The sequence below is a fragment of the Ochotona curzoniae genome, unplaced genomic scaffold (genome assembly GCF_017591425.1).
Source record: "Ochotona curzoniae isolate NIBS_2020 unplaced genomic scaffold, NIBS_Ocur_1.0 scaffold_3890, whole genome shotgun sequence".
NCBI classification, from domain to species: Eukaryota; Metazoa; Chordata; class Mammalia; order Lagomorpha; family Ochotonidae; genus Ochotona; species Ochotona curzoniae.
In genome coordinates, this window is record NW_024467115.1 from 35,950,178 (window position 1) to 35,977,023 (window position 26,846).

The 26,846-nt window shown below is 46.0% G+C and overlaps 1 protein-coding gene across 2 annotated transcripts in view; it reads left to right on the plus strand.

Moving 5' to 3' along the window:
- The window catches only part of TULP4 (TUB like protein 4), a 195,556-nt gene that overhangs the window by 146,472 nt on the left and 22,238 nt on the right, over window positions 1-26,846 (plus strand). For both annotated transcript variants that reach the window (XM_040965630.1, XM_040965631.1), the window contains 3 exons: window positions 9,565-9,745; window positions 11,985-12,119; window positions 14,392-14,558. In XM_040965630.1, coding sequence (XP_040821564.1) covers window positions 9,565-9,745; window positions 11,985-12,119; window positions 14,392-14,558 — 483 coding nt within the window. The remainder of the gene's footprint in view (window positions 1-9,564; window positions 9,746-11,984; window positions 12,120-14,391; window positions 14,559-26,846) is intronic.

A 26,846-nucleotide genomic window follows, 5' to 3' on the forward strand; every position in this document is an offset into this window, starting at 1 on the left:
GACCCTGCACTGTTTTGGGAGACCTGGAAGAAGGTCCTGGCTTCTGACTTCAGATCAGCTCAGCTCCAGCCATTATGGCCACTTGGGGCGTCAACCAGTGACCAGTGGACAGATCTTCCTTTCCATCTCTGCTTCTCTGGATCTGCCTTTCCAATAAAAATAAATAAATCTTTAAAAAAAAAACTAATCTTGGACATGTCACAATATCTGTGCATATTAATCTCTTCCAAATATGGCATTCCTTCTATAACTAGTGACTCCATTGTCACAGCTCCTCTAGTCTCAGTGCCAAGAAGGCTCTTGAAGTACGTGTGGCTTTACCTGGGCTCTCAGCAGCACAGCTGACAGTGTAGGAGGCAGGCAGGCATTCCTGCTGGAGGCTTGCATCAAGGAATCCTTTGATTTCTCAGCTGCAACACCTCAGACTCACAGATGAGAAGTAGTCCATTGATATTTGACCTTCAAGTAATGATAGACATATACAAGAGGCCCATTCCTTGACAGAAAAAGTTCAAACTTGGCAAAAACCAAACTAAAAAGAATCGTTAACTTATTCTTTGCAAGGAGTATTTTCTCACTGTGGAGAACGTTTCCCTCCGCTGGCCCTGAAGGCTGTGCAACCCAGAGACTCACTCAGCCTCCTAGCCTGCGGGTTGGGAATCCTGATGTACCCTCTCCTGTGTGTTTGCATTCATGGGTACCTCATGGATTTTACTGTCCTTGAAAAGAACATCCTAATCTGTCTCACACAGGCTGTTGTAGTAGATGCTTTTTCATGTATAAAAAAAAATCGAGAAAGCTGCTGAAGTAAGCCCCCAGTAATTGTTGGCACCCCATAGATGCTGCCAGGCGGCCTGTGAGTGAGCTGCAGTGGGGGAGGGCTGAAGGGCTCTGAAATTGGATCTAAACCAATGCCAACAGTGATTTCCATCCCCCTTCCCTCCTGTAGATCTAATGGTGACTTTTTAGTAGGACATACACTGCAGAAGGGAGACCTGCCTCTGTTTTTAACCCTCAAGTGAATGTATTTAGGACTAGTTCTTGCCAAAACAGGCAGGGAGCACATGACTCACAATCAAGGAAAAGAATAGAGACCACTGAGGAGTGAAGGTGGGGGCTGGCCTGCCACACCCTCTTAGCTATCTTTAGTCAACTCTTAACACTGTTTTATTGTTAATTATTTATTTTTTAGTATATTCTGGAAATCCTCTTAGTGGAAGAAAAAATATATATATGTATGTATTTTTTTTTTAGTTGAAACAGGTACAGCTCCTGCTTTTGTCCTTCATTTTTCTTTTTCTGTGCTGTTTTGGTTGGCGGTGTAATTAAGATGTTTATAAATCAGCTTATTCTTTGTTTTCTTTAAACCCAAATTAATAATGAGTCAGCCACTGTGTTCAGTATAGATGAATTACAGAATGAGCTAAGTGAACATCTTTGTATTGAACCAAGCAGGAATGTCAAATGGGAGGGCATTCTATGCTTTGGCTGCTAACCACATACACCTTCTGAAACTCAGTCATTTATCTGGCAGTAGATTTCCTTCATATGACTGTTTAGTACCCTAGCAGCCTAAATTCAATATTTGTCTAGATGAGTAACCTACACAATCTTTGAAGGATTTCATGTAGCATTGTAAACATCCTTGATGTGCACTCTGGCATTGGTGCCTGCCGGAATCCAGCTCCAGCCATGTTCGGAGTTTGGGAAGGGTGCATGGAGTCGGCGATAAAGAAAGACACAGACACAGACACTTGGTGCATTCTCACACAGCTCAAGAAAAAACTATCCTTTTTATTTACTTGAAACACCTCACAAGCTTCTGCACAAGCAACTAATTATTCTATTTTTACTTCAAGACTTTCAGGGCTAAGCAGGTGACCCTAAAGATAATTCTGCAAAATACTGTATTCATATTCTTCAAAGCAAACCATTATTTATTCTGTAACAGTAGCCATGGAGCAACAGCCAGGACTCCAAGGCCAAGACACATGCGATTACCTGCTAATCAGTAGTACTTTCCCACCACATTTCTACTGCTACAATTTACCCATCATTTAATGGGAAAATAAGTTACAAGGGAAAAACCTAAAATTTAAAACAGAAACTTCAAATGTTAAATCTCCCTACAACTATAGACTCCTACAACCCCATAAACAATAAAGCAATAATCAAAAGCATTTTTCTTTAGTAAAAGCATCCTTAATTCTTCTAGTTAAAAATTATAAAAGCAGCTAAAACAGTTACATTTTCTAGGCTCCAAGAAAATTGCAAAGGCAGGCTAGCCTTTGAGATAACAATAACTATATTTATTGCCATAGCAGTTTCAGCTCTCCCATCACTTGCATTAGTATTTAAGACATATGTATCAAGCCCCTTCCCAGAGGGTGTGCTGTATGTCTGGGCCCGATTTCAGGGCAATGGGTAGGTACACAATAAGGTGTCCAGAAATGGCATGGGCTTACTTGTGCTCTTGTGTGTAAATTGTCAAAGGCCCACTCACCAAGACATTATCAGTGACATTAAGTCTCAAGCTCACATCAGTTGCAAAAACCTGCAAAAACTGTCTCACAGGGGCAAACAACAATGCCTCAATAGAATACAGAATTCTTATTGGGGTGCTTGAGTGTCCATGCAGCCAGGGGGTGAAACAGCGTCAAGGTGGTCAGAGAGGAAATCCGCCGGGCCCTGCCAAACAGCTGGAAGCTCCCCCGGGCCCTGCCAAGCAGGGGGAGCTGTTCTCTTCACACCTTCGTGCCATCCACACCTACTGCATGGACCCCAGCAGGTGCCCACCACCAGGACATAAGCTCTGTCCTTGACCATCCTCTGCTCAAACCCTTCTGAGCAGTCCCATCAGCTCCAGCTTCCATCTTGGCTGTGAAGAGCGCAGACCCTCAGGCCTGATGGTGTTACCCTTACTCACCTCTGTGCGCACTAAGAACCAGGAACAAAGCTGGCACAGTTTCTGACTGTTCAAGGCTGACAGTAGAGTGAAGACTCCTGCCCCTGAAGTGCCTGCCTCACAAAGTTCCAGGTAGCCAAGAGAACTGACTTTTGCAACCAGCATCTGAGAGCAGGCCCCCATCTCCCTGTCTCCTGAGAGAGCAGGGGCTTAATTTTCATTAGTCCCAGGTAGCCAATCTAGAGGGCCAGATCAGTTTGCAGCATATCCCTTGCTTCCTGCCTTTTGTTCATTCCCATTCTCTGTCACTGCTGAAGACCCCACAGTGGCTATCTGCCTCTCCCTTTACTTGGTGACCTCTGCAAGCAAGTCAAAGTTCAGTGCACTTTGGACCCTTGTCCCTGCTATATTGTCACTAGTCAAAACACGTGCTTCCCACTTGAGTATGGATGGGTCTGACCTGGGCACTTGTTGGTACTTGCCACAAGCACTGTGGGCTCTGTACCTGACCACCACAGGCAGTGCAAAACTGCAAAGCCCCTCCCACAAGTCTTAAGGAAAAGCTTATTAGGAGCCAGTGGGAAGAAACAACTGTTTGCATCATATTTAGAGATATATGAAAGAGTTACAGCCTTTCGAAACAAAGGGATTTTAGAGTGAGCAGAGGAAATTTGGCATTCAGGGAGGGAGGATGATCAAAATTGGGAGTGAACATAGGAGCAGACCACCCACCAGGTGACCTCGGCCCCCGAGTCCTTTGTAAAGAGAGTTTCCCTAATGGACGTGCCCTGTCTACAGCAGACAGGTGAACATGCTGTATCACATGGCATCTCCTTGTCACCCAAAAGTGGGCGCTCAGTCCATAGGCTCATTGGTGCATGGGGCATTTGTGCCTAACGTCAAAGACCTGATGTAGGGCTGATCCTGAAGCATTTCTCCCTTCTTCATTTGGAGTCTATTTAAATGTATTTTTATGACTGAACACTCCTTCAGTGTACCCTAGCTGGCCACTTCAGTCCCCTACTTTTACATGTTTCCAGGTCCTTCTGTATCCTTCTGGAAATTCTCTAGCTAACTTAATTTTTTAAAGATGTATTTGTTTTTATTGCAAAGTCAGATATACAGAGAGAAGGAAAGACAGAGACGAATATCTTCCATCCATTGATTCCCCAAGTGGCCCCAAAGTCCAGGGCTGTACCAATCTGAAGCCAGGAGCCAGGAGCTCTTCTGGGTCTCCCACGTGCACACAGGATCCCAAGGCTTTGGGCCGTCCTCGACTGCTTTCCCAGGCCACAAGAAGGGAGCTGCGTGGGAAGCGGGCCACCAGGATTAAAACTAGCATCCATCTGAGATCCTAGCACATTCAAGGCGAGCATTTTAGCCTCTAGGCTACCACACCAGGTAAATTAATTCTATATTGGCCCTGTGCTCAACCTGTTGTCTTTTCACCCACTGAAATTGTCTTACGAGGGTGAATATGCTTCAGAAAGTAACCTGGAAGATCTGGGGAAGAAAATTTTAGTAATGGGAATTATTTAACATTAGATCCAAGGCTGTGGCAATTAGACTGTCTGCTTCTCAAAAGATGGGTACACATAGGACAGCCCCTAATTTTTATGAGTTTGTTTTTAAGTGGTCTTTTCTGCAATGAAGAGATGAAATGACTTCAGAATTATACATTTAGCCCAAAGATGCAGTTTTAAAAATAATTGTTGCAGTTAACTATGAAATTGCATTTCATCTCTTTTTTCAAAGAAGTAAGGCAGAGGATGCTCACAGGAAGGACTCTGTTGGTGAGTGAAGCAGTTCTGGCGTTTGCAAGTCTCTGCTGTCCGTGGCTGGTCTTTGAAGGGAGACGCTCAGACCCGGCCTTGGCAGCCTGCACGCACACTTGAGGGCCCGTGTTCCACACCCCACAGAGAGGTCTTTGTTTTCTTTCTTAAGACAGAAAGGGTTGTGATGGCTCTCCTTTTATTTCCCAATCCCCCATGGCATGGCCCATGTAGGTGTTTGCCACAGTGATGCTGGTGACCAGTAGGAATTTGTGAGGAATTTTTATTTTTCCCCGCAGCTTTAAATTGTAAAAACTTGAAAAAGTCACCTTCTTTGGCTCTTCCACTGCAGAAGGGGTGAACATTAACGGCAGCATGTGTTTTGGATAATGAAAGTTCCAGTATTTTTGCAGGCACAAGGATGAGTCCTGCTACTCAGAGGCAGAGTACCCCCAGAGCAGCCATCTCAGCAGTGGTCTTGTATCATTTCCGTCCTTCCTTGTGGTTTGGTTCATGTTATGCTACTCACAAAAATTTGTTTTTGCTTACACATAATTGCTTCTGAAGATAGTCTATTCATGGAATACAGTAAAATTAAGAGATTATATTACATTGCTGTTAAAAAAAAAAAAGCAACCCTGTGGGACCCACAAAGCTTAGCCACCCAAGATGTCAGTGTTCCAAATGGGCATTGATTCATGCCCCAGCTGCTCCACTTCTGATCTAGCTTCCTGATAATGATGTGCAAAATCAGTGCAAGATGGCCCAAGTGTTTGGTTCGCTGCCACTCATGAGAGAGACCTAGATAGAGCTCCGGCTTGGGCCTGCCCCAGCCCTGGCTGTTAGAGCCATCTGGGGAGTGAGCCAGTGGATAAAGGATCTTCCTCCCTCTTCCCAACCTCTTCCTCTCCCTCTTTCCCTATAATTCTTTCAAGTAAATAAATACATAAAATCAGAACAAAGCAGCAACAACAAAACACAGCTTTTAACTAAATTTATTCAGGGCTGGAAAGTAAACTGAACCCAAAGAAGCAGTCCCTAAGCTGGTATGAGTTGACTCACAGTCTCTGTGGTCCTGATGTGCATGAATCAGGAAGCCTTGTTCTGGCCCTTGCATGAAGCATGTGCAACTATTGCTGAAAGTGCTTAGAGGGTTTGTTTTCTGAGCATCGCTTTCTGATTTGAAGAAGAAAGAAGTTTTGCTCCTAAGAACTGGTGTTGTAGCACAGTAGGTTAACCTCATAATGCATGCATCCCGTGTGAGTGCTGGTTTAAGTCCCAGGTGCTCTAGTTGCTATCCATGTCCCTGCTCATGCGCCTAGGAAAGCAGTATGTGCCACCACGTGGGAGACCTGGACAGAGTTTCAGGTTCCTGGCTTCAGCCTGGTCCAGCTGTGGACACTGTGGCCATTTGGAAAGTTAAGTGATAGATGAAGGATTTTCTCTCTCTCTTCTTCCTTCCCTCTGTCCTGCTCCCCCACTATCACTCTGCCTTTCAAATAAATAAACTTTAGAAAAAAAATTTAAAACTTTGTCTCCTTAAATTGCAGGAAAACTTGGAGAAAGATCAAAGATAGGCAAAGTTCATTTATTGCCAGTCGCTGAGAAGCCACTCACGGAGAGCCGTGAGCACCCTTGAGTGCAGACCTGCCCTTGACACTGTTTACTGGAAGACAGGCATGCAGAACCATAGCCTAGCCCAGCACTGTGGGCACCATTCTTAGACCCAACTTGTTTCTATGTGGTGAGTCTTGAAGGCCTCAGGTGACATCTGAGCACTTGTTACAGGCCACTTGCAGTGCTGGCTGTTGGAGCCCAAGCACAGGCAGTCTTTGCTGGAAGAATCTGCTTGCTCGTGTTTCTCAGAGGAATAATGTGATTGGGTATTTGACCTTGTTCTGTTGACTTTGAAGGGCCTATGGCAGAGCTGGAGTAGATGGTGGGAGGGCAGTTGATGTGTGTGAGTTGGGGGCTCAGGAGTGAGGCTGAGAGGCTGGCAGTCTGGAAGTGGTCCCCAAGGCCACATGCCAGGCCCGAGGAGCAGGGTAAGAAGGCACCTCGAGGGGACTGGTGCCTGGGAAGGAGCAGCCTGTGTCAGCCAGCAAGGAGCAGCTCAGTCCTTGACCACAGTTTGGGAGCAGAGGCAGCAGACTTGTGTCTGCCAGGTGTGTTCATTGCCTTGTTCTGCTGAAGACCTTGGCTCCCCAAGCTTTATCTCATTGGAAGTGATTAATACGGAAAGAACTTGGGATGGCGATGAGCTTTTAAAGTCTGATTCTGGGTTGTAGCAGGACACCATCGTCTCTGACGTGCTTATTTCAAAACAGAGCGAGCTCTGCGTCGTGTTTAACAGCCTGACAGTGCCTTCTGTGGCCTGTTCTCCATCTTAATGGTGGAATAGAGTCTTCCCGGGAACTGCAGTTGGAAAGGATTAATGGTGGAGGACATGGGGCTGGTTTTTCCCCTCTCTTTTGCTTTAATGTAATACTGAATGCCTGTTAACTCATTGTAGCACCCTTCTTTGTTCTTTTGTCTCATCTCTTCATTCTTAAAAATGTAAAATGTGAATGACACACAGATGGTGTCTCCATGTGAAGATGCAAAGACATGTCTTTCCTTCAGCTCTTCCTCCTCCTTGCTTCCCTCAGGCACTTTCTGCTATTGGTCAGATGCTGTATCAGATCCTCAGGAGAACTGGTGGGCTGCTAGAGCCTGGGTCTCTGCTTGGGTTACCTGATGCAACACGCAGTTAGGTGGCTAAAGCGACAGACTGACTGTTACAGCGCCAGGTGAAGGGGCTGGCCAGTTCAGTCCTGGGCAGGGCTCCCCTTGGCCTGCAGCAGCTGCCTTTCTCACCCTGTGCTCCTACACTGTTCCTCAGTGCTTGTGGGTCGAGTGTGTATCAGCCTAGGTCTTAGCCTCCTTTTACAAGGGCACACATCTCATCGTGGGGCCTATCCTCATGACCTTGGAGACACCAAATCAGCTCCCAGACACCCCAATTTTGAGATACCATCAATGTATGAACTTGGGGAGCATGTAACCATTCAGTCTGTAACAGCCCACACCTTCAAAGCTTAGTTTAGCTGGGGAGTCAGAAAACAGGGATCCACATAGGAAAGCTATCTGAATCCTGAGTGCCCTAGTACGTGCTTTTCATGACATCCTTGATTAAATGAGTAAACACAAGGCGGGGTAGAGAGGCCTGGGGTCTTAGAGGGCTTCGGCGGTTGCTCCGGGCCCCAGCACTCCTCCCTGTGTCCATCATAGCCTTGTCTATTCTTCCTTTCACCAGTGTACACCAAGGAATCTCTCACTGCCTGTGTGGGAAAATTGGTTCTGGCTTTTCGTAGGATTCATTCATTACAGTGCAGATCATGTTTAGGGAAATATGTGATAGATAGATGATTTGTTCTTAAAATCTCTTCCCTCCTACTTCACATTTTTGTAGACATGTTTGAGTACAGCAAATCTATCCCAGTTAAAATTTATGTCCTACAATTGCCTTATGATTGTCACGGAGTTCAGTTTGTTGATTAGCAATAAATACTGATGGAGTACCCTCTGAGTCCCAGAGGAGAGGAGAGGCATGGTCAGTTCTCAAGGAGCTTCACTTCCGAATCTCAAAAGCAAACCGAAGGAAGGGATAGAATACCTTGCAGAAATTTCCCTTTGTATAAGCTGCAGCCTCCTTCATCAGCCAGCCTGGTGTGAGCTCACCTGAGCCTACACCTGCAGTTAGTGCCCAGCTCACCTGAGCCCACAGCTGCAGCGCCAGTACTTAACTACTTGAGCTCCCAGCAGCAGTGCCAGTACCCAGCTCACCTGAGCTCCCAGCAGCAGTGCCAGTACCCAGCTCACCTGAGCTCACAGCAGCAGTGCCAGTACCCAGCTCACCTGAGCCCACAGCTGCAGCGCCAGTACCCAGCTCACCTGAGCCCACAGCTGCAGTGCCAGTACCCAGCTCACCTGAGCCCACAGCTGCAGCGCCAGTACTTAACTACTTGAGCTCCCAGCAGCAGTGCCAGTACCCAGCTCACCTGAGCTCCCAGCAGCAGTGCCAGTACCCAGCTCACCTGAGCTCACAGCAGCAGTGCCAGTACCCAGCTCACCTGAGCTCACAGCTGCAGTGCCAGTACCCAGCTCAGCTGAACTCACAGCTGCAGTGCCAGTACCCAGCTCACCTGAGCCCACAGCTGCAGTGTTTAGCTCCAGCTCACCCCTGAGACACCAGTGGTACTAGTAGCAGTGTCCTCAAGTTTTACCCAACAGCACTAGGTGCTTTTAGCTATTATTTTGATAGATAAATATGTTGAACTTTTAGCATTTTGCTTATTTCAGATGTAGCTGGTATATATGTTTGTGTTTGCAGTCATTACTTTAATTAGTGATAGGTACTATTCTCATGGAATAAGGCATTAGACCCCAAACACTACAGTGTCTCTTTAGAAGCATCAGCATTTCCAGGTATAATCCAGTAATATTTGACTGGAGCTCTGTGTACCAGTGCAGACAAACAGAAACTTGTATGTCTGAGTTTTAGAAAACCATAGCAGTGAATCTCTGTTATTTCTTTTTCCAGAAAAGTAAATGGCTATTTCCTGTCTTAATCCCTCTACTTCCCCCTCAAAAAGTGAGGCTGTGGTTTTCCACTCCTGTTTGGAAAGGTCCGTCCAGCATCTGCTGTCAGTTGTTTGTGTTGAGGTCTGCTTTGCTTGCTGTGGTCACCAGCTGTTCTGCTGTTGGTGTGACACTGCTCAGTTCCTGAGCTGCTTTCTGTTTAAAGTTCTATGTGAATTTTGTCCTCTTCCTACTAGTGGAGACCACAAGGGTTGCTGGGACACCAGCACTCATTGGCACTTGGTCATAGGTCTGGTCTTATTACAGGTGCTGTTTGGCACGGCTGACGGGCAGGTGATCGTCATGGACTGCCATGGCAGGATGCTGGCCCATGTCCTCCTGCATGAATCGGATGGCATCCTCAGCATGTCCTGGAACTACCCCATCTTCCTGGTGGAAGACAGCAGCGAGAGCGACACAGACTCAGATGACTACTCCCCACCCCAAGGTAGCCGACTCTTGGCCCTCACATTCCTTGTCACTGAATAGAAGGGGACAAAAGAGTTTCAAAAGAGAACCAGCTGGCTCGGAGAAGGAAGAGTGAAGATCCATTCCAGGCCTGGCGTGTTGACTTGCTGGGAAGGATTCTGGGATGCAATGCAGGCAGCACTGGCCTCATCTCTGTCTCCTGTGCCATTGCTTCTCCAGGTCCATTACCCACTGGTTGAGGCATTCCTATATGCACAGCAAGATAGGGCTCTTCCTGTGTCCCTGAGGGAGAATTAAGTGAAATGAGGATGAAAAATGCTGGCTATTAATGTAGCCAAGTCCCTAATGGTATTAAAGCATGTAACATGAGCGGCAAGAGGAGAGGATTAGTTCAGCTGTAATGAAGGCCAGCTCTTAGGCTGCCTCTGCACACCCATGTGTACCTTATCTCAGGCAAACTCGCTCTCCCTTCTCAGTTCACAGGTACCAACTGCCCCTCTGTGATGTTTGATGCTCCTCCTAGCTCCTTCACCCCAGTGTGTGTTACCCACAAATGAATAGGAGACTGTAAGAAAAGCATAGGGCCCCTTGGCTCTTGACATTGATCATCTCCACAGATGAGGCTCTCCAGTGGCTGCTGTGTGGGCCCACCACCCACATGCTCTTCCCCTACACTGCCTGCTGTTTATTTGTTCTTTCCTTTTTTACAATAAACTATGTTATCGACTGGTGGAAGGGAATGGTTCTTTGGTCAGAAGTAATGACACTGAAGTAGGCTTCTGTCTGACCTGCATGGCCATGTTCCCACTGTGGGGTGGCCTTAACAGTAGCAGGCCACTTCCTGGAGGTTCCTCATGTTCCTGTCACCAAGTCCCATGTTGTCCTGTCCTATGAAGGGCAGACCCAGGGAAAAGTGAAAGCGTTCCTCGTCCCGCCCCAGCAGTAGCTGTCTCCAACAAGACCCCCTCTGTAAGAGAGAGACAGTGTGTTATGTTGCTCAGGTGTGTGTGTTACATTGCCGAGGATGTGTGTGTGTTATGTTGTCCAGGTGTGAGTGTGTGTGTGTGTGTGTGTGTGTGTGTGTTAATGTTATGCTGCCCAGGTGTGTGTGTGTGTTATGTTGCTCAAGTGTGTGGTTGTGTGTATTATGTTGCCCAGGGGTGTGTGTGTGTTTGTGTTAATGTTATGCTGCCCAGGTATGTATGTGTGTGTGTTACATTGTCCAGGTGTGTGTGTGTTATGTTGCTCAGGTGTGTGGTTGTGTGTATTATGTTGCCCAGGTGTGTGTGTGTGTTATGTTGCCCAGGTGTGTGCCTCTTTATTTTTGTATGCTATGTTGCCCAAGTGTGTGCCTCTGTGTGTCTGTGTTATGTTGCCCAGGTGTGCATCTCTGTGTGTAGACGTGTTGCTTACTGTGAAAAAGAAACCAAGATTGATGTAGCACTGCAGAACCAGAGGGTCTTAGGAGGGAGCATTCCTGCCATCTCTGAATCCTTCTGGGAGGAAATTTCCCCTTCCTACAATAGGGCACTAGCCTTGAGTGAGGTGATGGTGTTGAATGAAGGTGCTGGTGTCGTAATGAAGTCTGTGTCTTTACAGCACAGATTTGGTAGGTTTATAAAATGGAACTCCTCTTAAGTACCTTGAATTCAGGTAGACTCATCCCTGTTTTAGGACAGGAAGAGAAAAGTCTGCAGATAAATAATAAAGCAAGTCCAGATCTCAGAACAGATCTCCATCCTCTTCTCGGCAGCCATGGGGTAATTCAGAGGATGCTAGGCCTCTCCCATTCGGGAGTAATAGGTTATTGGTTGATGGCCTAGGTAATTTGAGCAAGGAGGTTGGTATAGAATAGTACTGTAGTGTGAAGCAGTGGAGAGCAATCCTGGGGTTCCTGTGCAGGCAAGTGTCAGGGCCACCCCAGTGGCTGCTGCAGAAGGTCTCAGCGTGAGCTGAAAACCCTGGCTCGCCAGGACATGGAAGAAGTACTCACTGTTTGAAACTATACATGGAAAAACCATTGCACGGTCCTTCCTGGCCACTTCCATAACATCTGGGCAAGTACTGGGACTTAAAAAGCAAGAAGTTTCCTTCCACTGGCCTGAATTATTTGCCATGCCACACACTGCTTTTATGAGCCACGCCCAATTTTAGCCTTTACTGTAAAGTTGGAGTCTTACAGAGATGCCCCATTGGAACTTGGACCTGCGTGGGTGCTGGTTGCCTGTTTTTCACTTGTCGCTTGTTTGTGTTCACAGATGGCCCCGCAGCATACCCCATCCCAGTACAGAACATCAAACCTCTGCTTACTGTCAGCTTCAGCTCGGGGGACATCAGCTTGATGAATAACTACGATGACTTGTCGCCTACTGTCATCCGCTCAGGGCTGAAAGGTACGAAATGTTGCCCATGACCCAAGCTGGTGTTGCACACCCAGTGCTGAATGGTGTCTTTCTGCAGCAGTAACCTCCTCTGCACCTCATGGAGGCCGTTTGAAGGACACGCTTTAGCTCCCCTGCTTATCTGGTCTGATACCGTAAAGGATTTCCTGACTTTGTCTTTGTCTTAGCTTCTTTTCCTCACTGTGGCATGAATGGTACCAGATAATCAGGTATGCAGGTGTTTGCAGCTGGCTTGCCTTGTGTCAGCACGCCAAGCAAAAGGCAGCACCTGCCACTCCTGAGGCAGCAGGTGGTGCACGGGACATCATTTCCACAGCAGCCTGTTGTCTTGAAGAGTCTGGCAGGCTTATTAAGGAACAGTCCTCATGTGTACAGCTGCCTCGAAAGGTCTGTGCAGGTGCAGAGGGACTGACGTGAAGGCAGCAGTCGGGGCTGCCATCTTCCCGGTAGATGTTTTGCAGTGTCACCTTAAGAGGCAACAGTGGACTCGGGTGTTTGGAGTCAGTTTTACCATGTGAGACGGCTGTTGATGTTATGTCCCTGGGTGAGTTCTTTGGGAAGACAGTCTGTCTCTTCAGGGTTGACTGGTGCTATATTAGAAGATGTTAAAATTCAGTTTCCTCAGCTGCTTCTTGTCCTTAATGTTAGAGGGGACCTACATATATGAATGCAGAGCAGAGTAGCTAGCCAGACCTGCTCAGTACAACCAGCTGCTGTCACTGAGGACTGGCCATCCGTCTACAGGCACTGACATGGTCTGCTGCTCCAGCTCAGTGGCTCAGAACTACCCCATCTGTCACACCTGCCTGCAGCCCGGCCCCAGCACACACACACTCTGAGAGGAGCAAATCCTTCCATTTGTGCTGTTTCAAATGTGTTTGTAGGGAATTATGTGGCTTCTTGTTTCAGCTTCCTGGAGCCTCCAGTGCTGCTGTGTGTTAGTGTTGGGAGAAGGCTGGGATTGGGGTTAGAGAACGGCAGCCTCACGTTCTCGAGCAGGGTGGCAGCGACAGGGATCCAGGCGTTGACCCCACAGAGCACCTGCTAAGATCCACGCAAGTCCTCCAGCTGCTTCTCCCGTCCTCTGAGAGATCGTGTTCTCCAGGGCGTTTACTTGACTCTTTCCTATTATTTTTCATTCCCTGGCTTATATATAACTTCATTCATGTCTTTTTATTAGAACTTCATCCATATCTTTTGTTTAAAAATTGACAAAGCCCCCTGTGTGTATGCTTCACTTCTTTGGATAGCTAGAAGATTTTTTTCCTACTTTGTGTCTCACTGCTTCTCTCAGCCCTCCCTATGACTGCTCTGTGGCTAATGTAAAGGGAAGCTCGGTGCACAGACAGGTCCCAGGGAATGTCATTGTGGCAGGAGGCCCGTGTGTTAGTGTCTCAGTCATCACTGGCTGTGAGTAGGAGGGGTGACGTGATGACTGCAACCTGAGGGAGCCCTGACGCGGCTTTGTGGCAAGATCCCTTTTGGTCCTGGCCAGCTGCTCCACAGAGTGAGCCACCTTGTTCTAGGTGTCACACTTTCTGTGTTATCGAAGCAGGGCTGTGGAGATTAGATAGTTAGATGGTAGATAGATTGTGTGTGTGTGTGTGTGTGTGTGTGTGTGTGTGTGTGTGTGTGTGTGTTCTAAAACTTGGAAGTACCAATAATTTTGGTTATTCAGAAAAAAAGGAAATAATTGCTCACATAGGAATACAACAAACCATTTAAAACTCCCTGTTACAGGCATTGAGTGGTTTGTGGGTAGGTATTGCATGTCCAGGGTAAAAATTTTTCAGACAATATGACCACCAAGTGGGAATGTTTATCAAGCGTAAATATGAGCTTTGCCATTGGTTCACTTGTTTACTTTGAGCCTTTGTAAACTCTGGGAGTCATCTCCACAAGCAGAAGACACAGCGGTAGGAGAGCACTTAGGTGGCATACAGGTCCACCGTTTATTCCCGTACTTGCCTTAGAGAAAGTGTTCTGTAAGTCTCATTATGGAAATGTTGGTACCAGAGAGATACTTAACATTCTGCTTTGTTATGCCTGAGTTGCTGCCTGACTTTGACCCAAACAGACACTGGTTTTTAACAGAGCCTGTATACAGAGACAGTCTTGGTTATCTCCATGAGCGAACAGAGAGAGCCCAGCTGGGTTTGCTTGGGCATCTCTGTTTCTTGAACACTTGCAGACGAGTGATGGTGCTGCTGAGTGGCAGAGCGAGGCCGTGGCCTCACACTGATGGTGTCTTCTGTACTTTCAGAGGTGGTGGCCCAGTGGTGCACACAGGGAGACTTGCTGGCAGTCGCTGGGATGGAGCGGCAGCCCCAGCTTGGCGAGCTCCCCAATGGGCCCCTTCTGAAGAGTGCCATGGTCAAGTTCTACAATGTGCGTGGGGAACACATCTTCACACTGGACACGCTTGTGCAGGTAAGGGCCTTCAGACTGCGGCGTGCATTCCATCACTGGTCACTTTAAAATGACACTGACAAGATCTAATACATAACGAGTAAGTTGGTTATGTTCAGAATTGTTTTTGCAAACATTTATTTAATCCCTTTACCCCACAGTAATTGAATTGTAGTGTAGAAGCCAGGACAGATAAGGGACAGAGCAGTTTTTTCTTTTAATCAGAATGCTTTATTCCAAATCCCAGACAGATGGGAAGTGAGGTAAGTCTGTGTTTTTCATCAGTCTGAAGTAGAAATCGGAAACTTTCAGACATAAATGCTGAGGCTTCGTTTATTTACTTGTATGGAGAGAGAATAATTTTCTCTTCCATTTTTCCAGAGCCTTGCCTAGGCCTTCTGACAAACATTCATAAGAGAAAAGCAAATTTGGGCCCGGCGCGGTGGCGCAGTGGCGCAGTGGTTAAGGTCCTCGCCTTGCACACGCTGGGATCCCATATGGGCGCCAGTTCTAATCCCGGCAGCCCCGCTTCCCACCCAGCTCCCTGCCTGTGGCCCGGGAAGGCAGCCGAGGACGGCCCAAAGCTTTGGGACCCTGCACCCGCGTGGGAGACCCGGAAGAGGCTCCTGGCTTCGGGTCAGCATAGTATCGGCCGTTTCGCTCACTTAGGGAGTGAATCATCGGACGGAAGATCTTCCTCTCTGTCTCTCCTCTCTGTATATCCGCCTTTCTAATAAAAAAAAATAATAAAAATAAATCTTAAAAAAAAGAAGTGTTTAAAAAAAAAAAAAGAGAAAAGCAAATTTAAATTTAGTAACCTGTATCTTTCCTAAAGACATGCAAAATTCCTAAGAAAACTGAGAACATCTCTACAGAGGATCTCGAAGGGGGTGGGGGTGCCTTAGAGCTGAGCTCTGAAAACTTCCCTGAAGGGCCAGCATTGTGGCATTACAGCTAAAACTACCGCCTGCAATGCTGGCATCCTGTGTGGGCATCAGTTCAGGTTCCAGCTGCTCTGCTGCTGATCCAGCTCGTTGTTGAAGGCCTGGGAGAAACCTTCCATTGGAGGGTCGGCCAGGTGGATTACTGAGGGGACACAGCCAAGGTGTGAGATTGAAACTCTGGCAAGGGACTGCGCTGAAGAGCTTTCGGGTCATGCGCATTGAAGCCACAGTTGAGAAAATGAAGCTAATAAATGTAAAGTGAATGAAGAGAGAGCCAGTCACAGAACTTGGATGGTGGAGTAGTAGCCTTTATTTAGCAAGCGGAAAAAGGAAGAGATGGTAGAGGAATGTGATAAAAAGCCATTAAAGGAAAATGCCAAGCAAGAAGGTAACAGTTGCGTGTAGACGTGAGAAAATTGGATCTGGAGGTTTTAAGGTCAGCAAATGTCCTCAGTGGAGCAATAGTGATGGAAGTCACGTTGGGAAGGACGTGTTCAGTCATCATTCAGTCTCTGTTGAGTCAGCTGTGTACTACACACTTGTTTTTAGGGGCTGGAGATAAGAGCTACAAGAGCTGATTTGGCAGAGAAGCAAAGAACGGTAGCTTGAAATGGAGAGCATGACCGTGCTTTTATAAACAAGTAATCAGGCTTTGGGACAAGAACTGGGAAACAGAAGGTTAACATGAGACAAGGACAGGTTGGAAAATGGGATTTGAGAACAGTAGGGAGGTCAGTCTGGAAGAGGTGATATGGAACAGAGAGATTGTGGGAAGAGCCGAAGCACATATTGTAGAGTGACATTGTCTCAGTAAAGCAAACGGATTGAAAAAAGCAGTGAGGGTTTGGCATCGGTGTTGTGGGGTCCGGAGGCTTGGCCACAGCAAAGCTGGGTAACGTGACCTGCAGAGTCCGTGCTGCCCACACCTCTTCCACCCTCCTGGAGTCACAGGTGATGGAGCTTGCCTACAGCTAGCAGTTGCCTAAAGCATTGTGCAGAAAACTAAACCAACAAAAAGAAGCAGTGCTTTAAGGAATTTAGGGAACTGCTAAAGATGTGGCTGAAACAGGCAGCCTCTGAGTAGGTGTGGAAGGATACTTTGTGACCTGATCCTGGGAGCCCATGGTTTGGAGGAAGTAATAGACAGAATGAGAAGTTGTGGTTGGGTAGCAATTTCCAATTCCTAGTTTAGAAGTGAAGTAGTTCTAAGTGACAAAGTGAGCCCAGTGAATTGCTGAAGTGAAATAGACTCGACTGTTACTAGCTGTCTGGGATAAAGAGGAAAATAAACATAGATGTTGGACTCTCGGAGGAGTTGATATTGAAGAAGAGGTGACCCTAATTATGATTGTAAACTCACCGTCAGATCACTGCCTAGAACATAAGACATGCTCAGTAAACATTTGCCCATTGGATTAATGAGGTGAGGCTTGCAGTGACTGATGTCAGCATAGGCATTCTTCAGGCTTTCTGTTGGTTGTTGAAAGCACTGGCCTAAACGCGCCTTTTACTTATAGCTTATGCTTTTACCTCTAGCCCAACCAAAAAGCAGTGTATTATTAAACTACTTTTATCTGATGCTCCAACAAGAAGCCAGACAACAGGTAATTTACAAAGGACTGAAAGTTAAATCCTAAAAGGTGAGCAGGAAAGGGTGGGAATTTTCAGCTCTGAGTTTATAAAGCTTTTGTATTTACAAGAACATCTGTGAGTTCACATGCTGAAACACACTCCCCCCACATTGAACACCATCACCACCCCGTCTGCGTTAGGATGCCCTTCCGCTGCCCTGGCTTCTCAGCAGGAGGAAGTCAGTCATCCATGCCCCTCCCACGTGCTGCCTCAGGCAATCCGTTTGTTTGTTTGTTTGTTTATTTAATGATTTTTACATAGTTGATGGGGTGGGAAGGATCAAGGGTTAGGAAAAAGTAGGTGTGATTGCTTCCACATTTTCTATTTCTTCTTCGCGTTTCAGGGGGAAGGGAAGAGGTGAGAGGAGGAGCCACAGCCAGGGTGGGAAACAGCCACCCAGTATCAACCCAGGGTCCTGATGTGGCACACACACCAAGGATTCTGTGCCGGTGGTTTGGATAGTTCTTAAATGTTCTTGGTTTTGCCAATCCGAAGATGAGTAATCTCCTCCAATGTCTGTTGGCTGACGCAGTCAACCTTACAGTCTCCATTCAATTACATTTTTGCTGTCATTGTTTGGCTAGGGTAATTGTCCAACCTGTTCCTTTCTCCTTCTTCTGCTATGCTACCAGATGTCCTCTGCAGGCCCAGTGGCCTGCCGCATCCTCCATGCGGCACATTCTCTTAAATCTGCCTGGCAGGGTGGTCTCATTATTCCTCCAGGTGCCTAATAACTTGGGCATGGATTGCACTTTTCTGCCTGATAGTTTTATTTGTTCAAGTCAGCGACCCTGTCCTCTTCGTTTCTCTGAACTTCACTGTGCCTAGAAAATAGCAGAGGCTCAGCTGTCTTAACTGTTGCAGAAATTCTCATTAACTGATACAGGAAATCAACAGGGATCTTGAATTTGAACTATCTGCACCAGGGACAAAAGAGAGAGAGAGTTTGACTGATCTTCCTGTTAGAAAAAATATCCCTCTAGCATTTTGGCATTTTAGAAAAGATTCAGGTTTTCATTTGAGAAAACTTGATCAGTAACAGAAAGGTAAAGAAAGGGCCCAACATGATAGCCTAGTGGCTAAAACCTCGCCTTGCACATTCTAATATCCCATATGGGCACCAGTTCATGTCCTGGCTGCTCCACTGCTATACTCAGATTTTGAGATCTCCAGAAAGTCATCAGGAGTCTGAAGTCGATGCAAACGCATAAGGGCGGTTTATTCAAGCCAGCCTAGGCTCCCAGCCATCACCCAGCCCAGCGGGATGGGGAGCATCGGCAACCACTGTGACAGCAGCCGCAGCAGCAGCAGAAGGGGCAGGAAAAAAAGGGCTGAGGTTGGACAGCACAGGGTTTTTATACATTTCAGGCCAATTCCATAGTCATGATTGATCAGTTTAACTGTTAACTTTTAAAAAGAGCAAGTTGGCAGTTTCTATTGGTGTGTTTGAAGCAAGCAACTTTCAAAACGTACAAACTGATGGACTACAGGGTAGTGAGCAAGTCTTATCTAAAAAGTACAGCAGGAGCCTCTTTCCTGAGGAGTGCTCTGCGTATGTGACCTGCCAGGTGTCACGTGGACTGTCAGGCCTGGAGTTTACAGTTCCTCAGCCAAGCAAGCAAGGCAGAAATCACAAAAGCAGAAAACACCAAGGTTCTTTACCACTTCCCATCCAGCTCCCTGCTTACGGCCTATGAAAGCAGTAGAGGATGGCCCAAAGCCTTGGTAGCCTGAACCTGCAGAGGAGACCCAAAAGAAGCTCCTGGCTCCTGGCTTCAAATTGGTTTAGTTCTGTCTATTGAAACCACGTGAGGAGTGAATTAGCGAATGCATTCTTTCTCTCTTTATCTCCTTCTGTCTGTAGATCTGCATTTACAATAAAATCAAATAAATCTTTCCAAAAAAAGGGTAAAGGGCATTAAAAATCAAGTTGAATATTAGGCATGTAGCAGGAACTTAGCTCTTGTCTATAATGAATCTTAGCAGTGTATATAATCTGTGCTCTTCAAGGAGTCTAAACTCAGATGCATTTTTATAGCAGGAAGGAAGTTAGGAAATTCATTGGATAGCTTATGAAAATAACAAAGTGCAAGTTAGATTGAATAACTTATTTCCAACTTACTTTGATTATAGGTTATTTGGATACAAAGTGTGATAGCATCAGTTTTAAAATTTGTTCTCAATTGACTTACAGCAGCAGTGCCTGTGGCTATATCTCTTACAAGGAAATATACTGTAGTTTGTTTTGCTTTCCATCCTGCGTTGTAATTCAAAATCCTGAGACTAATCTTATTGGCTGTTTTCTATGACACTTCTGTGTACATGCATATCTGGCAATCTGATGTAACAAAATGTTAAGGTTAGCATTACTGGGTGACATTTGTAGGCTAAAATGAGTTATGTCTGGATTTTTGTTTTGTTTTATAAACTGTCCTTAAAGGCAGACTAGGGAGGGTCACCCTATGCTAGCCATCCATAGGAAGATATTTGGATAAAACATTACGAAAGGAATAGAGACAATAAGATTGGGGTGGGAACAGGAAGAACAAGGAGCTTCACTGATGGCCAGATGCTGCGTGGCTTTTGGAGGAGTTTGTTCTCCTGATACTACCAGGATGTGTTCTTCCTGTAGGTTGCTGTGACTAAAGGAGAAAGTCATTTGAGGGCCTTGAGCTTAGAAAATACAACAGTGGTTGTGATATTTAAGACCTGAGATTGGGAGCTCATTTCTGACTCAGTGAACTGCAGCAACATGGCGTCCTACAAGTTCCACCCAAGATAGGTCCAAGTAGCCCTCAGACCTGATGACGACCAGATCAAGAACTCTAGTAGTGGAACATCAGGCGCCATTTCTTACAGTGTGGCAAAGAATTTTAGACTTCAGGGACAGCAGTGAGCTGGGCATGTGCTGAGCTGGGAGAGAACTCACTGAGCTCAGTGCATTGCACTGGTTCCACAGGAAAATAATACCAACTATGGCATTGTACAGGTCAAAATAGGTCCATGTGGCTCTCAGACCTAACTGCCAACAGTTCCCGGCAAGATCAGCACCACCAACAACCTAGCTATATTGGACGCCTGGTGTCTCCCTAATCCTGAGACCTGCTTAAACTGGAAGTGGGAGAAAGGTTATACAGACAATGGTGCAGCCTCAACATGGTGTCACAGGAGGTGGAGACTGGTGAGGCAGGAGCTGGGGCTACAGAGACCATGGTGGAAATCTAACATAAGAACCCAGACTTGCCACCATAACCAGCTGTGGGGGTAAAATGCAACATGCATTCCTGCTTCCAAACAAAAGATGGACTCCTAGTGAAACTGTTGGAAATGTGTAGACAATGGGATGCTGGACTGTTAGGCATTGTCTGTACCAGCTGTGTCGGGGCACACTTAAACAAGAGACTGATGGAATTATGACTCCTTATGAAAGACTATACTATTGTAATGACATGGGGAAAGTCTGTTGGGGTGGGAGTTTGGGGGGAATCCCAGTCTATATGAAATTGTACCATAAAATTCAAAAATTCAAAACAAAATAAAGAAAAGAAAAAAAAAGAATGAACCCAGACCTGGAACTCGCTGGAGGTTGTGGCAAAATTGGCTGCAAACAAAGAGTCATGTACCAACTGCAATAAATAAAATCAAACTGTAGACCTGTGGGTGACAGAGCTTAGAAACCTGCCCCAAAGGGAAGACTCTACTAACCAGAAGTACAATGACCAAGAGCAGAAGAGAAAAAGGCACAATGAATATTACTGAAGACTGCCCTGCAAAGGGGCAAAGCCCTTTGCCAACCTCAGAGTTCATTGAGGAAGACATTGAGAAAATGGGGGAGACAGAATTCAAAAACATTTGTTATAAAACCTCTTATCAACAACGAGAAGCATGTAAAGCAGGCATTCAAGGAATTCAAGGAATATGTCACACTGGAAATGAATCAAACGGGAGCTGATAATCAGAAATGAAGAATACAGTGGAGCAAATTAAAAATACAGTGGAGAGTCTCCAGAATAGAATGAAGGAGGCAGAAGAAAGAATCTCAGAATTAAAAGATATTTCCTGTCACTAGGGGGAAACAAATAAAAAGCTGGAAGCAGAGCTATGTCAGGCTAAAAAATTTATCCAAGAATTGAAACACTATTAAAAGGCCAAATGTAAGAGTTATGGGAGTCCCAGAAAATGCAGAAAGAGAAGCTGGGTTTAAAAATGTATTTAATGAAACAATAAGGAAAAATTTCCCTAATCTGAAGAAAGAATTGGGAACATCATCCAGGAGGGGCACAGAACTCCCAACAGGGTTGACCAAAAAGCAATCTTCACCACAACACATTATTATCAAGCTCTTTTCAATTGAACATAAGGAAAAGATCCTTAAATGTCGCATGTGAGAAAAAATCAACTGATGGCCCCGGCGCCGTGGCTTAGTGGCTAAATTCCTCACCTTGAACGCACCAGGATCCCATAGGGGCACTGGTTCTAATCCTGGCAGCTCCACTTCCCATTCAGCTCCCTGCTTGTGGCCTGGGAAAGCAGATCGAGGACAGCCCAAAGCTTACCCTGCACCCGCTTGGGAGACCTTGAAGAGGTTCCTGGTTCCCAGCTTCGGATCGGCGCAGTACCGGCCGTTGCGCTCACTTGGGGAGTGAATCGTCAGACGAAAGATCTTCCTCTCTGTCTCTTCTCCTCTCTGTATATCTGACTTTTTAATAATAAATAAATATTTAAAAAGAAAAAAAAATCAACTGACATAAAAAGAAATGCCAATTAAACTCACAGGAGACCTCTCAAAGGCAACTACAAGCCAGAAGAGAATGGAATGACAAATTCCAGATTCTGAAAGCAAAAAATTGTTAGCCCAGGATAACATACCCAGCAAAGCTTTCCTTTGTCTTTGAAAATGAAATAAAGTTCTTCCACAGTAAAGAAAAGCTAAAAGAATTCGCCTTTTCCAAATCTGCCCTGCAAATGATACTGAAAGATGTTCACTTGACAGAGAAAAGAATAGCACCTACCAAAACCGAAGGCAAATGTGAAGAACATCCCAGTAAAATGACAACAGAAGAATAATCAATGAACAACCCATTGCTAAATGACAGGAACAAATTAGCACCCATTCATATTAACCCTGAATGTACATGGCTTAAACTCATCAATCAAACATCATAGATTAGTAGACTGGACTAAAAAAATAAAACCCATCTATATTTGTTGCTGACAGGAGATACATTTCACCAACAAAGATCAGCAGAAGCTCTATCTCATGGATTTCGATTTTTTTTTGTTAGTTTCATCTCTTCAAAACACTTTCTTTTCATTAAATTGTTCAGTGACACATAGATCATGCAGTAGCATAATTTTCTTCAAGAAGGTTCTTGATTTTCTTTCTCATTTCTTCAGTGACACAGTAGTCTTTCAGTAGCATGTTATTTAACTTCATAGTGTTGTTAATTTCTTTTTTTTCTTCCTATTGTTGATTTTGTTTTGTGGCTTTTCATTTAAGGGGATGTATAGTAACTGTGTAATGAAGACTATCTAGCAGCATGTTATTTAATTTCATGGCATTGTAAATTTCTATTTTTGTTCCTGTTGTTGATTTTGTTTTGTGGCTTTTGATTTAAGGGCATGTATAATAACTGTGTAATGGAGACTAACATATCCCCAGATGTGAGGATACAATGCAGTATGCATTTCTACTTCCAGACAAAGATGGAGTCCCAATGAAACTGTTCACTGTATCTTGACAATAGGATGCTGGACTCTGCCATTGTCCATGCCCGTAATGATGGACATATGACTGTGTATGAAGAACTGTATTTTAGTAATGATATAGGGGAACTCAGTGGGGGGGGGAGAAGTAAGGGAGGGTTAAGGGAAATCCCAGGGCCTATGGAACTGTATCATAAATGACAGTAATAAAGAGAAGTAAAATAAAAAGTAAATTAATAAAAAAGAACTGAGATTTGATTCCCTGAGCTAGCTGTTATTATTACTCCTTAGTTGGAGGCTGCATCAATGTAACTTCGTGTTCAAAACTCTTCAGCTACGACCGCTGGAAGGTGACTGCTTTAAGGTGTGAGCTGTGCAAATATGAGACATCCTTCCCCAGGCACGCACTTCTGGGAGGCGCACACACGCTTATACTCACACGCTCCCTGTTCTGCACACACAGGCACACAGTGTGGGAAAGAGAGGCTTCAGAGTCCTGGCTGCAGGTCACCCGTGTTCCGCCCAGGACCTGGGGCAGCCCAAACTTGACCGTCTTGTTCCAACACTTTTGTCACGTGTTTACCTTAGTCTGTGTATACAGCTTTCCTTTCACAGGTAAAGGACAATCCCACATTTTGTTCATCAGTCATTTTTAGAGTCTGTCCAGCTCACTGCTACATGCAAAAATCTCATCTAGTGAGGTCGCTGTCGGTGCCAACTCAGTAGACAGCTTCCTGCTCCTCCTCGCAGCAGCGTTCCTCCCTGCTCCCATCTCTCTGAAAGCAGTCCCTGTCTGTAGGCCTTCCCCACTGTATTTCTGCTTCCTGCCAGTTGCTTTCCCCCTCAGAGAGTGCAACCTTTCACTGTCTCTGCCACCCCGGAGTGGAAGCTCCATGAGGGCAGGGAACTGATTTTATTCAACATAGAATGTAACCGGTCCATTGTAAACACGGAACACGTTTCACAAGCTGGCTGGTGAGCAGCTCGGCAGGTGCGTGAGTGATTGGGTGATGCACAGCAGATGTGCATGGCAGGAGAGGAGGTAACATAGTAGGAGGTTGTTGCTGCACTGGAGAAGAGAGATGAGACTGCTGTGGCACCAAGCCTCCTGGGAGGAGAGCAGCTGACTTCTGTGAGTGCGCGTCTCCTGGGAGCTCCCACTGCCCTCATGAATGTCGGGAGCTCTGGATTGCCAGCTGCTGCTCCTTGGAAGGCAGCACATCCTCGTGCCTTCTTGCTTCAGACTGAGATGTACCAAAAAGTGACCCCCGTCCACAGAATTTGTGTTGTCAAAGGCATGCCTACTGGTTCTAAATAGTCACTGAGTGATTTGAGAAAGAAATGAGATCGACAACTTAGAGCAGCTGTTTACATAAAGAGGGACCCATGAAAGCCACGTATTCATGGACCCTTCTGTATCCCAAGGCCTCATCCCATAGGTGGGTGTTGCCGAGGAGAAAGGCTGCTGTGTGGGTGGTGTAGGGGGTGAGTGCTGCGGGGCCTGGGGTAGGTCACAGGGACCACAGCAAGCCTCAGCCCTCCGAGGGCCCCACGACTCCGGCACATGTGGTCACTCCCAGACTCTTGCTCCTCCCAATATTGTACAAATTCTGCAGTAAATACCTTATTGGCTGGAATGCCAGTAAATGACCCAGGAAGAATAGCATCACCAGGAGAGAAGAGACTTTTGAAAAGAAGATAATCGGGCCCGGCACGATGGCGCAATGGTTAAGGTCCTCACCTTGCAAGGCCCAGGATCCCATATGGGCACCGGTTCTAATCCCGGCAGCCCCACTTCCCATCCAGCTCCCTGCCTGTGTCCTGGGAAAACAGTCGAGGACTGCCCAAGGCTTTGGGACCCTGCACCCGCGTGGGAGACCCGGAAGAGGCTCCTGGCTTCGGATCATCATAGCATCGGCCATTGCACTCACTTGGGGAGTGAATCATTGGATAGAAGATCTTCCTCTGTATATTCGCCTTTCCAATAAAATAAATAAATAAATAAATCTTTCAAAAGAAAAGAAAAAGAATTTTTAAAAAAAAGATCCCCCATAAAGAAACCTTCTGTGGATTGACGGTGATCCTGGCATTGTTCTGTCCCCTGACCGCCGGAGTCCAGCTCCAGCTGAGTTCAGAACTCGCGAAGGGTGTGTGGATGAGGCGCAAAGAGGAAAGAAAGAGATGGACCACTAGGACTTCATGATCATAATGGACGACACACAATAGCTGTCTGCTTTATTTATACAAAATCAGTCAAACTCTGGCTCAGACTTTTTACATCACAGTCAAGTGGGTGTTTCTAAAGATAAATCTGCCATAGTGTTACCTAGAAGTTCCTGCTACAATTCTTATCCTACAATGCAATCTTGTATCACAAAGAAAAGGGGAATCTAAAAAATGAAGAAAGAATGAAAGCCTAAATCTAGATCCCTTGATTAGCATAGGCTCAATGGGGACAGCCAAGACAGTAGGAATGATAAAGGGCCCTTCTGCAAGACATTGACCTCCAAGCTCAGGCTGAGCAAAAGGCCAGCCTCGCAGTAGCAAATGCCAGGATGGATTAGAGTTCTTCCGCAGGATGGTCCAATGTCCATGCAAAAGAAGGTGGAGCTGCATTCAGGTGGTTGTAGAGACATCCGCCGGGCGGGTCCTGCTGAACAGAGGGAAATTCCTTGTGGCCCTGCCTGCAATGGAACACCCTTCACCCGCTCATGTCCCCCACATCTACTGCACGGACCCCAACAGTTGTGTGCAAGTTTTCCTCTGTTTACTCATACAGCTTTATAAATTGTGACAAAGGTAGCAGCATTTGTTTTACTGCTTTGTCATCTTACATGGGATAAATGCTGTAAAGGCTAAAACAACAAATATCTCCCACCCCTGGTTGAAATAAACTGTCACTAACTTGGGCAAGTGGGTGCTGTCCCCAGAGTGGTTTAGTCTCAGTTCCTGTTGGCATCCTTGCCCTATTCTTACTGCCGCAGAGAGTAATAGCTGCTCTGAGACCCTGTGGTGTCACTTCTCCAGGCCAGAGAACTGACAGCTCTTTTCTCCTGGGTGCTCGATTTCAGTGCTTCAATCTTGCGAGTCCTCTACCTCCCAGGAGCCTGACAATTCTGAGAGCACACAGCACCCAGCTTGGAGAAACACGGTCTTCCCTCCATTCCCAGATCTGCTGTCCAGCTGCTGTGCCACGGGCACCTTCATTCATGGCTGTTGTGGGTCCTTGTGGCCTAGGGCTTTCTTTCTGCCGAAATGACTCAGGTGGTACCTTAGCTGTCGCTGACACATAGTAAGGCAGCACCTTGTGACTATGAAGTTGGAGCTCTCCCAGTTACTATAAGTTGTGTAGCCTCTTATGGTTTCATGTGTGTTAATACAATGCTAATGTCATAGAGGCAAGATGACTCTAAGTAACGTGTAAGCGTTAGTGTGCTGCTAGAATGTAGTGGTGGTTCTGATGTGATGGATGATAATTACACAAGGGAAGGTAACATGGGCCTTTTTAAGGTGTGAGTTTTATTGGGAGGGAAACAAAATTTATTAATAGTTTAATAATGACAAAATAAAGACTAGCTTTTGGATCTTCTATCCTCTGATTCAGTCCCCAAATGGTCCAGACTGGACAGGCTTAAGCAGGAACCCAAAGCTCCCTTCAGGTCCCCCACATGGTGGCAGGGCCCATCGTTAGGTTCCTTGTCAGGCTCCTTAGCAGGGAGCTGAATCAGAAGCAGCTGATACTAGAACGTATACTCCATTGTGGGATGCCAGCTTGGCAAGCAGAAGTTGAACCTGCAGCTGCACAGTGCTGGTCTTTGACAGGGTTTTCATCTAGTTTAAGGCTCTGTAAGTAGCTGAAGTTCTTGGTACAAAGGTGTCTGATACGTATTCATCACAGTGTTAATTATATATAAAGCATGTAATCAGTAATTGCACAGAGCTAGCTATTATGACAAGCAGAAGTAAGGAGGGGACAGAGGAATAAAGATAAGTGGCCCTGCCATATGACCATTGTCACCTCAGGGAC